Raw genomic sequence first — 13,981 nt, 5'->3', positions numbered from 1 at the left:
TTATGTGACACATTCTACCAGTATACGAAGTTTAAAAGTGTTTAATTACAAAAAGATTATTTTCTAAATCTGCCGGTCAAAGTGAAAAGATCCGGTACTTATTTTATCGACCAAGGGAAAGTAATAATATCACTAAGTATGATTTGAACTCAGAATGTAAATATGTGTCAATAAAGACCATTAGATGGCAACGATGACAACGAAGACAACGACGACGACGAGGAGGGGGAGGAGGAGCATGATGATGATGATGATGATGATGATGACATTGGTAATGGCGATGATGACGTATTATTATATTCATTTGTCTTTTATCTAGGCTTCGGATTATTCATGGCGTTCTTCGTTCTTTTATTGTATCTCGTATCAGTTCTGCCACCTTCACAAGAGCTTCCTTATTTTGGTAAGTTACTCCTTTGAAGAATGTCTTTTGAAAACGTTTTCAGATTGGCGTCCTTCCCAACCAATTCAGTGTAACTGCTCTATTAGCGTAACCTCCGTGTGCGTGTGTATCAGTGCGTTTGTATGTGTGCGTATGTACGTATGTACCTACATATGTATGGACGTATGTATGTATGTATGTATGTATGTATGTATGTATGTATGTATTATGTATGTATGTACATATGTGTGTATGTATGTATGTATGTATGTATGTATGTATGTACTATAAATGCATCCATGTGCATAAATACATATACGTGTTTGTGTATGTATGGGTATATATATAAATGCATGTATGCCTTTGTATGCATGCATGCATGCATGTATGTATGTATGTGTAAATACATATACGTGTGTGTGTGCATGTATGGGTATATATAAATGCATGTATGCCTTTGTATGTATGCATGCATGTATGTATGTATGTATGTATGTATGTATGTATGTATGTATGTATGTATGTATGTATGTATGTATGTATGTATGTATGTATGTATGTATGTATATGTGAATGCATGCATGCTTGCATGCATACGTACGTATGTATCAAGAAGAGTGTAAGAATTGAAGTGTTGATCTGCATTGGCCATTAATTCAGAACATCATTAAATATAATCATTTGAATGTAAAGAGACTTATGGTGATCCATGTTGGCAGGAATAAGTGTAGTAAAAAGGGGGAAAAAAAGTCAGGTATATCCATGTGCTGTAGTGTCAGTATGGACGATGGCTTTTGGTTAATTTAATTAAATATCAAACCAAGAAGTTGACAGTTCGTATTGTGACTCCGAGGAACCTGTACGTGGTCAAGAAATCTTCTAGAAATTGCTGTCAAATCTCCCTCAATTCATACTTTTGAGTCTTTAAAATGTGTATATTGAATAGTTCTACATACCCACAGTTATCGATCACAGATGGGCTGACTTTTACCATTGTATAGTGACTCCTAGGAATCTCTACGTAGTCAAGAAATCTAAAAATTGCTGTCAAGTCTCCCTCAGTTCATACCGATGAACCTTAAAAGAAAATTGGTATATTGAATAATTTAATTCTACATAGCAACAAAGTGACTGAACACAGATAGGGTGTCTTTTATTAGGGTTCGTCTGAGGTTAATTAGTAAAACGCAAAACTGTAAGAATGGTTTCAAACTTTGGCACAAGGCCATCAATTTCAGGGGAAGGGGCAAGTCGATTATATCGACCCCAGTGCTCAACTAGTGCTTATTTTATTAACCACGAAAAGATGAAAGGCAAAGTCGATCTCGGCGGATTTTGAGCTCAGAATACAAAGACAGACGAAATACCTATTTCTTTACTACCCACAAGGGGCTAAACACAGAAGGGACAAACAGGGACAGACAAATGGATTAAGCCGATTATATCGACCCCAGTGCGTAACTGGTACTTATTTAATCGACCCCGAAAGGATGAAAGGCAAAGTCGACCCCGGCGGAATTTGAATTCAGAACGTAACGGCAGACGAAATACCACTAAGCATTTTGCCCGGCGCAGTAACGATTTTATCGGCTTGCTGCCTTACAACATTGTAATAATGAAAAAGCTTATACATGTTCACTGGCTGGATTTCGCAAGCAAAACTTTCTCATATCACACTCTACAGTCACATGTTTATAAAGATACATTAGTGGAAACAGGATAATACGGTCCTTGATAAACTATGCCTTAAAAATTAACCAGGCCGACCAAAGCCTTGTGAGTGGATTTGGTAGACGGAAAGTGAAAGAAGCTCCTCGTGTATATATATATGTGTGTGTGTGTGTATGTGTGTGTGTGTGTGTGTGTGAGTGTGTGTGTGTGAATAAAAAATCTTGCAAACCAGATACATGTATGTATGTATTATGTCATTAGGAGACCCCCCTCGGTCACGAATGACCATGGGATTGCACCTAAAAAGTTACCCTCCGAGGTACAAGTCCGGGCAAGGCTGTTTATGGAAGGCCTGCAGTCGCCCATGCATACCAAATTCCCCTCTCTACAACACTGATGTTTACCAAGGGTAAGGCAAAGGTCGATATAGCTTGGCACCAGTGATGCCGCAACTCATTTCTACAGCCGAGTGAACCGGAGCAACGTGAAATAAAGTGTCTTGCTCAAGAACACAACACGCAGCCCGGTCCGGGAATCGAACTCACAACCTCGCGATCGTAAGCTCGACGCTCTAACCACTGAGCCATGTATGCCGTTATTCAGTTTATTTCAAGATTTCTTGCCAATAGAGAAATAACCGGTTTCTAGCCTTGATCCAAAGCTCCTTCATTGGAATTTCAACATCGACAACAGGGTATTTTTGTTTGTATGTATGTATGTATGTATGTATGGATGGATGGATGGATAAAACATATGCGGTGTATATACATAAATTCATCCGGCAGTGGGTCAGGAATTTCAGAGTTTCGAGGAATGTGGAACGATCTCGCTGTTATTCCCAGGTTTACTGGGAATAAGTTTTCAAACAAATGCAAGTAAAATTTTAAGCAAACATATACACACACACACATATGTGTGTGTGTGTGTGTGTGTGTGTGTGTGTGTGTGTGTGTGTGTGTGTGTGTATACATATATATGTATGTGTATATCTCTATATTATATATATATATATAAGGATGCCAAGTGCTGGGAACACAAAAAGGAGATAAACTTATCGAGAGTGAAAATCAAAAACATTTCACTCTCGATAAGTTTATCTCCATTTTGTGTTCCAGCACTTGGCATCCTTATTTAGGAGCCCTTAATTATATTTCTACATGAATAATATTTTTCTATATGAATAATATTTTGTCTAATGACTAATTCGTCTTTTGTGCTGAGCCACTGGTAGTAATCTATATTATTACCCTTTGTTTATATATATATATATATATATATATATATATATTTATGTGAAATAGAAAGATGAATAATCTTGTAGTAGATTAATCAAAAGTTTAACGATACCTTAGTAGCAAAAATCACAGCAGTAAACAGCACGGTTGGAGGTACAACCATCTGGCGTTGCAACCGTGCGTTGGTGCGGATAATTGAAATTAAAACATTATTGGTGAATTGAAGAAATGGACCTGAACGCAGATTGAACAGAAATCGTTTTATTTCATTCTACACGTGTTTCGAAAGGCACAAATTACCAAAATCCGATTGAATGGTCCCATTATTCAATCGGTTTGGTAATTTGTGCCTTTCGAAACACGTGTAGAATGAAATAAAACGATTTCTGTTCAATCTGCGTTCAGCTCCATTCTTCAATTCACCATAATGTTTATTATATATATATATATAATATATATATATTATATATAATATATATATATAATAATAAATATTAGGGAATAAATCCAAATTACAGGGAAAAAAATCAGATTTAGGATTAAATCCAATTTTATAGAAATATATAAAATATTATTAGAGACAAAACCACTATTTTGCAAAACAAACAAGGAAAGACTTAATCAATACATAAAATTTTAATAAATAGTCAAAAAAACCGCCACTACAATCGTTCTTGTCTTGATCGACAATCTTCAGGTGGACTTCCAATCTAAAAAATCAAAATTTTAAAATATAAAAATAATAATTTTAATAATTAAAGTATAAATGAAAAAATATAAGTATATAATCCATATATAACCTATATATAATCCATATCGAAAATATAGACAAATTACCACGAATTCCCTAAAAAAAAAAAAAAAAAAAACCATGATAAACAAAACTCTTAAAAACATATAACGATAAAATCTCCCTTTGCTAACTCTAAAACAAACCTATATAGTAATCCCCCTAACCTAACATTCGCACACAAATACACACACGTAAACCACAGACCCACGACTTATACACATACCTATACTAACTTATATAAACCTCAATATACACCAAAACCCACTCCCTCCCCACACAGACAAATTAACACATACATCCCAAAACCTAAATAACAAACCCATATACACATTCACACAAAAACACACACACACACGCAAAACACGCACACACAACAGATACATATACTCCCTCACATATACGCATATACATACTCACTAAACTCGACATATACAACAATACTTACCACCCCACAAAAATCATTAAATACATTTATGAGCTTTAACTCACCTTAGCAGCTCTAACAAACAACTTGCAGTAACCAATCCATTCTCTATGCCTACCTCACTACTACACTATTCCATTCACAATTCCAAGCAACGCTAGTCCACCACCCGGTTATTCACGTGGCAAAACGAACACCACTCAAAAATTATGAATGAAACAATGTAAAAAAATAACCAACATCGAAAATAGACAAATTACCACGAATTACCTAAAAAAACCATGATAAACCAAAACTCATAAAAGCATATAACGATAAAATCTCCCTTTGCTAAACCCTATAACAAACTTATATAGCAATCCCCCTAACCTAAACATTCACACACAAATACACACACGTAAACCACAGACCAAGACTTATACACAAACCTATACTAACTTATAAACCTCAAAATACACCCAAACCCACTCCCTCCCACACAGACAAATTAACACATACATCCCAAAACCTAAATAACAAACCCAAATAACATTCACACACAAACACACACACACACAAACACACACACACAACAGATACATATACTCCCTCACATATACGCATATACATACTCACTAAACTCAATATATACAACAATACTTACACACCCACACTCATACAGATAAATAAATTAATTATACACTAAAAACTCACAACCAATCTCATATACATAAACACTCCTATGAAAACAACATTAAATACTTCGTAATTAACCAGAATATCAAAAATAACAATATGACATAAAGATAAATCAAATACATACTTACAATTCAGTTACAAATTATGAAGTGAAATTAAATTCTTAGCCGTTAAAAAACCAAACAAAAATTACGTTACCATAGAAATAACTTATGTAAAAAAAGAATACGCGCCATAGAAAGTAAACGTCATTCAAAATATGAATAGAGAAATATAATAAATGGAACTAAAAACTATATCCACGTAGCAAACCAACGCTACTTAAAAAAAATTTATTATGAATGGATTCTTTAAAAACTACCATGAAAATCATTATATACATTTATGAGCTTTAGCTCACCCTAGCAGCTCTAACAAACAACTTACAGTAACCCATAACTATTCTCGATGCATACCTCAAAACCACACTAATCCATTCACAATTCCAAGCAACGCTAGTCCACCACCCGGTTACAATTCCAACTCCACCCATCATTCACAATTTAAACGACGTTCCTTCCACAACGCTACATATAAGCCTCAACATATACACCGGAGATACACTTACACATCCGTGCGGATGGGTGAGAGTATACATTAAGTGTAGTGATGGGGCTCCCATTTCTAAACAATTGTACCTGTGTGGTAGTCTCCATGTGTATATTCACGCACGGGTATAAATGCAGGGGGTACACGCTCACTTCATTTGCGTGTACCCCTCACATGTACATATGCATACTATTTTGGCTCGATATATGCAACAATGTAATCGCGCCCGTGTGTGTGAGCATTCACTGGTTGTGCAATTCACCCATCTGGGTGTGAGTGGGTGTAAACGTATCGCTGTGGAGGTCGAGCTTGATACGTATATATTAGTGTGTATTAGGGTTGTACGTACTAATTATGTGCATGTGCTTCACGCACTTGCGTCCATGTATGGATGAATATATTGGGATTACTATGTGGTGTAAATAGGGTATGGGGGGAGTTTTGTCATTGTATGGGTGTGGGTTTCATTGTGATGTGGTGGTTAGTTGGTGATTATTAGTATGTTCTGTATATTGGGTTAGTTATGTATTATTCTAATGTGTATAATTGTATACATATAATTGGTGTGAATGGGATTACTCCCATTTTTGGGGATGTATGTGTTTATTTATCCATGTGGGGCGGGAGTGGCCGTTAGGTGCATATGCTGAGGCCTCACATGCAATCCCAAGTACAACGAATGAAGTGGGCACTTATATTTGTTATGGGTGTGTGTACTTTATTATAAAAGACAATACCCAAATAAAATCTGTCAATTCAACACCAAATAAAAAACAAAAAACAAAGGGATCTTAAACATTCACACATACATACAAAACTCAATAAAAAACCACTAAATAACACCCCAAATCATATAAATATATCCTCCAATACATATAACAAATGCAAAATAAAAATACATAATAAAATAAAAAAATAAAAATAAAAAAATAAAAAAATCTAATATAAATTATTAAAGTTTTAACGTACCATAAACTGTTAAATTAATATACATTAAAAATGAACTAATTAAAACAAAGAAATATCAATAAAGACTAACTATAATTAAAGCCTAGACAACATAACAAAAATATATTATCTAAACTATTTTAAACTAACTAAAGTAACCTAAAAGGGAACTATTATTGCTATTTATCATGAAACTTATTATATAGGTAAAGTAACTTGTGTCTGCATTTTATTTTGCGCTCTTCACCAGTATTAAGTAAATTATCATACTTATAAAATAAAATTTCTTTAAACTCATTAGAGCATAAATAACAACAATTAGCTCCTATATTATATGATTTAGTTTTACAAATTATTTCCCATATTAAACTATAATTAATATTTAGTGATTTAAGACTCCAAATGTACTTACTAAGTCCGGTTGAGTTGATTAAGTTTTTATTTTTAAAAGAATTCATATGTTGTGCGATTCTTAGTTTTATTTTTGAGGAAGTAGAACCTATATAAACCGCTTTTGTGTAATTATTATTCTTAAAGTTATTATCATGTAATGTAACTATACATTTATACACTACATCGTTAATATCACAATTATTATTTAATATACAATTAGATTTATCTCTACATGTACAATTAATATAAGTCTTATCATTATTAATATTATTATCAAATAATTTCTTTTTATAAAAATTATTCAGTTTATATTTATAAATGAAGAAATAATGTTACCAACATTATTAGTGGTAGAGTAACCAACTCCAAAATTATTAAAAGAGAAAATGTTCTATATTTACGATTATCTCTAATAAATAGTTCTATAACATCTAAAATCTCTTTAATAATATTCGTTTTTACTTGATCTCCATAAGGAACTATTAACCAAATTTTATTCTTATTAACCTTATTATTATTATCATTATTATAAATATATTTATAATTCTTTTTTATAAAAATTATTATCAGAATTATATCTATGTACAGCATTTAAGGAATTATTAATATTATTAAATTTATCAATATAATTATTATAATAATTATTAAATTTATTTTTATTTATATTATTCTTATTTATATTATTATTATTATATTTATTATTATTATTATTATTCTTATTTATATTTTTATCATTTTTATTATTTTTTTATAATATCTATTATTTTTACCACTAACTAACAAAATTAAAATTATTATTAGAAGTATCTCGAAAATTAACAATTAAATCTTTATCGCTAATATTATAAAATTTAATATTCCTATTATAACCTGCCCCTCTAAGGGCCTCATTATAATAATTAGCATGTTTATTAAAAATCTCTATATCATAAGAGAGTAATGAAATACGTTTACTTATATTATTAATCAACGATTTTTAATAGAAAATGGGTGATTACTATTAACATTTATATATCTAAGGTTCTCATTAAGTTTATGATATGGTTGTGTTTTACCTGTAATAAGATTAAAATTAACATCTAAATAATTAACATTATAATTCTCCTTATAAATAGTAATACGTAACCATATCTTTTAAAGAAACTATATAGTTTTTTCTTATATACTTCTAGATTCCTATTAGTACAATTCTTTGAATTAGTAGATCGTCTCTATATAAACCACCCTCTATCTTAAGATTTTCTAATTGGAGTTCAGATAAAAGAAAAATACCTACTAAATCAGTAGCCTGTGCAGAATCTGGTGCTCCCATAGGTATATCAAAACAATCTCTAGTATCATTCCTAGCCCATAATTTATTTTTATATTTAATTAGCGATTTCCTAGCCATTTTAATTACATTACTTCTTCCCGTGACATGCCCACTTTATTCATTGCGAAAATAAGCGCTTTATTAAACACAATTTCATTAATAGAAGAATAATAATTATCTATATCTATTTGAATAAATTTATAACGATTTTTATCTTTAATATTATTAAACCATTTCAATGTATTATTATTACTAAACCATAATTTTAAATAATTAAGTTTATTTAACTTATCAATATATTTATCTAAAATAAATACTTAATTTACCTAGGTCCGATTTACATGGGCAAATTAATCTAACTTTAGGGTCTGAATAAAAAAATTATCTTTTGGTCCTTAAGAGTAATTCTGGGGTGCAGAGGTACATAAGGTTCAGTTTTATTATCCAACTCATATTTTAACATTACTACTGGGATGTATGTGTTAATTTGTCTGTGTGGGGAGGGAGTGGGTTTGGTGTATATTGAGGTTTATAAGTTAGTATAGGTATGTGTATAAGTCGTGGGTCTGTGGTTTCGTGTGTGTATTGTGTGCGAATGTTTAGGTTAGGGGATTACTATATAGGTTTGTTTTAGAGTTTAGCAAAGGGATTTTTTATCGTTATATGTTTTTAAGAGTTTTGTTTTATCATGGTTTTTTTTTTTTTTTTTAGGGAATCGTGGTAATTTGTCTATATTTTCGATATGGATTATATATAGGTTATATATGGATTATATACTTATATTTTTCATTTAACTTTAATTATTTAAAATTATTATTTTTATATTTTAAAATTTTGATTTTTAGATTGGAAGTCCACCTGAAGATTGTCGATCAAGACAAGAAACGATTGTAGTGGCGGTTTTTTTGACTATTTATTAAAATTTTATGTATTGATTAAGTCTTCCTTGTTTGTTTTGCAAAATAGTGGTTTTGTCTCTAATAATATTTTATATATATATATATATATATATATATATATATATAATATATTATATATATATATATATATATATATATATATATATATATATATATCCACATCTACATATAAAAATACACACCATATATGCATATACATATATGGTAGCGGGGGGAATGTTGAAAAACATACTTTAAACACGTAAAAAAAACTGATGACAGTGAAACCTGTTAGAAAATTATGATTTTTTTTTCTTCCAGCAATATTTCTTGGTTAAAACATGCTCTAAAATCTATTGCGTAAAAATATTTTATACGAAAAAATTCTTTGATACGAAAGATTTTCGCTAAAATTTCATTCTCCGCACTTTTTTTATATATATATATGAAAACATACTTTTCATCTATGTTTACCTTCTACGTCAAAAATAAAACTTGTTCTATTCATTAATGTATTACCAACCCCTTCTTATATTTTGCAATAAGGAATCCCCTAATTTGGAAGGCTTAAAATTTGTTAAAAAGGTTTTGTAAGGGATTTTGTAAGGGATTCATGTATAAGAAACTCCCATATTTTTTAAACCTAATTTTTGACAATAAAGAGTTCCTTATACACGTTAAAATACGGTATGTATGCATGTATGTATGTATGTATGTATGTATGTATGTATGTATGTATGTATGTATGTATGTACGTACGTACGTACGCGTATTGTATTTTTATCATATTTTATTTTAGTATTTACTTGTTTATTTATTTACAAATTAAAATCGTTTAACTAAGACAATGTATATTTATTTTACGAAGATGTACTTGCATAGCAAGTGACCTGATCTAAGATCGTGTGCTGGAACGAAAACAATAGCAGCGTGGAAGGTGTTTATAAGCCATTTAAGAAACACACAAAAACAGTTAGATTCACTTCAACATCTAAATTTAATTTGTCAAAATATTTTCGTCGCTTTGAGACCGCGACTGACAAAACTTCGTGCTGTTTTGTCAATGAACAGGTCGAAGTTTTGTCAGTGAACAGGTCGCGATCTCAAAGCAACGAAAATATTTTGACAAATTAAATTTAAATGTTGAAGTGAATCTAATGGTTTCTGTGTGTTTCTTAAATGGCTTATAAACACCTTCCACGCAGCAAATGTATATTTCGACCATTATTCTTCGTTTGTTTATTTAAAATCGCTCCGTATTTTCCATTAAATTTTCCTTTTTTTTTTTTACTTCTTTTACTGTTTACAGGTATTTACTTGTGTTTCAATTTGGCTATTCTAACTCTGTCAACATTTCTAAATGTCTTGGTCGTTAACTTAGCAAACTCACATGCGAGAAGTAAAATTGCAAAGCCACTCCGCGCTGTAAGTTGTCGCCATTTTCCATTCAAGATAACCTTTATTTTTATTTTTTGATTTTGTATTATTGTTTTATTTTCGTTCTTTTTTGTTTTGTTTTGTTTTTATGCGTGGCTGTAGATCGTTTTCAAAGGTTGTAGTACTCATTCACAGTGAAATACGACATTTTAGTGGGCTTATTCGTTTATTAGTGCCCTTTATTATCTATCTATCTATCTATCTATCTATCTATCTATCTATCTATCTATCTATCTATCTATCTATCTATCTATCTGCCTCTAATTTAAAACAGAAAGTTACTTACTTGCAAATAAATGTGTTAACATGTGACATTATTAACCGAGGTTACCGTGGTCTTTTCCGTAAGCTTCTTTTTCCACGGATAAACCTTATCTGTTTTCCCCTTTACACTTTATATCATGACATTTCTGTAATACATGATCCATAATGATCGTTTTTTTTTCGTTTTTTTTTTACGATCCCTTTTGATCGAACCCCCCCTCCCCATTTTTTTCTCCCCCAAAAGAAAAGCTCTACCTTGTAATTTGTCCCGTCTGTGTTCAGCCCTGTATGGCTAATAAAGAAACATATCTATCTGTCTGTCTATCTCTATATCTATCTATCAGTCTGTCTGTCTGTATTCTATTTATCAATCTATCTATCTACCTCTCTATCTACCTCTCTATCTATCTATCTATCTATCTATCCATCTATCTATCTATCTATCTATCTATCAATCTATCTACCTTCAATGAACCTTTGTTGTAACTTATATGCTAAAAGAACTATGACCAACATATTCCATCTAAACATTGACTCAGTTTGCATTCGTATTCCTATTTTGAATTAGTTTTGCATCTGTCCTCCGCCTGAACGTACCAATCAAGTTCTGTGGTCAATGTTATAGATTAACAAAGTCAGCGAGCTGACAGAATCGTTAGCACGCCGGGCAAAATGCTTAGGGGCATTTCGTCCGTTTTTACGTTCTGAGTTCAAATTCCAACGAGGTTGATTTTGCCTTTCATCCTTTCAGGCTCGATAAAATAAATACCAGTGAAACACTGGGGTGGACGTAAGCGACTTACCCTACGCCCATCCCGATTTCGCTGGCCTTGTGCTAAAATTTGAAACTAATATTATCGTCTAACAAGGCGGTGAGCTGGCCGAACCGTTAGCGCGCCGGGAAAAATTCTCAGTGGTATTTCGTCTGTCTTTACGTTCTGAGTTCAAATGCCACCGGGGATCGACTTTATACTACCGGATGAACAGTGGAGTCGATGTAATTGACTCATTCCCTCCTCCACGAACTTGCTGACCTTGTGCCGAACTCATCTTTGCTTTCATCCTTTCGAGGTAGATAAAAAAAAAGTACTGGGGTCGATATAATCAAATTAGAATCTCCTCCGAAATTGCTGGCCTGGTGCCAAAAATTGAAACCAGTATCATCGACTAACCTCTTACCCCTTAATTTGTCGGCCTTGTGCCGTAATTCGAAACACAAAGCAGCGAGCTGGAAAAATCGCTAGCGCATCGCAGAAAATGCTTAGTACTCATTTACTTGTTTCAGTCATTTGACTGCGGCCATGCTGGTGCACCGCCTTTTAGTCGAGCAAACCGACCCCAGGACTTATTCTTTGTAAGCCTAGAACTTATTTTATCGGTCTCTTTTGCCGAACCGCTAAGTTACGGGGACGTAAACACACCAGCATCGGTTGTCAAGCGATGTTGTGGGGACACAGACACACAACGACGGGCTTCTTTCAGTTTCCGTCTACCAAATCCACTCAGAAGGCTTTGGTCGGCCCGAGGCTATAGTAGAAGACACTTGCCCAAGGTGCCACGCAGTGGGACTGAACCCGGAACCATGTGGTTCGTAAGCAAGCTACTTACCACACAACCACTCCTACGCTTAGCCGCATTTTTTCTTTTTTTATATTCTGAGTTCGAATCCCGCCGAGATCGATTTTATTCTTTCGGAGTCAATCAAAAGGAAAGTATCAATATGAGAGAGTGGATTGGTTACTTTATCCAACCCAGTGCTTACCACCAATCTACGACCTCATAATTAGTGTTGGTGTGTTTAACCAAGCCAGTTTCGTCGTCCTCATCTTCAGCAGTGACCTTCCGCTCAACCATCATGGCAGAAATCGACCCAACGAGGAGAACATAAAGGGGTACTCAGCTGTTGTAGCGTAGGTGGGTGCGTTGGGGGCTGGAATCCACCACGAACGACGCTTTGATAGAGATGCAACTTTAGGGTTTGCCGTATAAGCCTGTGTAGCATGGACTGGCTTGTGTCGGGTGGGGGTGGGGAGAGTCGGCAAACTCAAGGGCTGCCCTGGGTGACGCACGTTTAAGATACTCCACTGCTCGGCTTGCAAGAAATTGATTTGTATGGATGATGTTAAGATGGTGATGGTGGTGGTGGTGGTCGTCGTCGTCGTTGTGGTCATGATAGTAGTGGTGATGGTGGTGGTGGTGATAGTGGTACTGGTGGTGGTTGTCGTCATCACCGTCGTTATGGTCATGATGATGGTGGTGGTGGTGGTGGTGTGGTGGTGGTGGTAGTCATGATGGTGGTGGTGGTGATAGTGGTACTGGTGGTGGTTGTCGTCATCACCGTCGTTATGGTGATGATAGTAGTGGTGGTGATAGTGGTGATGGTAGTGGTCGCCGTCGTTATGGTCATGGTGGTTGTGGTGGTGGTGGTAGTCATGATGGTGGTGGCGATGGTTGTGTGGTGGTGGTGGTAGTCGTTGTCGTCGTCATCATCGACGTCGTTGTGGTCATGATAGTAGTGATGGTGCTGGTGATGGTGGTGATAGTGGTGATGGTAGTGGTCGTCGACGTTATGGTCATGATGGTGGTAGTGGTGGTGGTGGTAGTCATGATGGTGGTGGCGATGGTGGTGGTGGTGGTGGTGGTGGTGGCGCGATGGCGATGGTGGTAGTGGTGGTGGTGGTAGTCATGATGGTGGTGGCGATGGTGGTGGTGTGGTGGTTGGTGGTGGTGGTGGTGGTGGTGGTGGCGGCGATGGCGATGGTGGTAGTGGTGGTGGTGGTAGTCATGATGGTGGTGGCGATGGTGGTGGTGGTGGTGGTGGTGGTGGTGGTGGCGGCGATGGCGATGGTGGTGGTGGTGGTGGCGGCGATGGCGATGGTGGTGGTGGTGGTGGTGGTGGTGGTGGTGGTGGTGGTGGTGGCGGCGATGGTGGTGGTGGTGGTGGTGGTCGTCGTCGT

General features: G+C 34.6%; 1 protein-coding gene across 1 annotated transcript in view; it reads left to right on the top strand.

Annotated features, from left to right (window-relative positions):
- LOC115219294 (neuronal acetylcholine receptor subunit alpha-5-like) overlaps nucleotides 1-13,981 on the top strand; it is a 35,652-nt gene that overhangs the window by 11,673 nt on the left and 9,998 nt on the right. The window contains exons 4-5 of the mRNA XM_029789459.2: nucleotides 320-403; nucleotides 10,633-10,748. Of these exons, the coding sequence (XP_029645319.2) occupies nucleotides 320-403; nucleotides 10,633-10,748 (200 nt within the window). The remainder of the gene's footprint in view (nucleotides 1-319; nucleotides 404-10,632; nucleotides 10,749-13,981) is intronic.

Source organism: Octopus sinensis, linkage group LG1 (assembly GCF_006345805.1).
Source record: "Octopus sinensis linkage group LG1, ASM634580v1, whole genome shotgun sequence".
Classification (NCBI taxonomy): Eukaryota; Metazoa; Mollusca; class Cephalopoda; order Octopoda; family Octopodidae; genus Octopus; species Octopus sinensis.
Note: the sequence above shows the minus strand (reverse complement) of the source record. Positions and strands in the feature narration are given on the sequence as shown.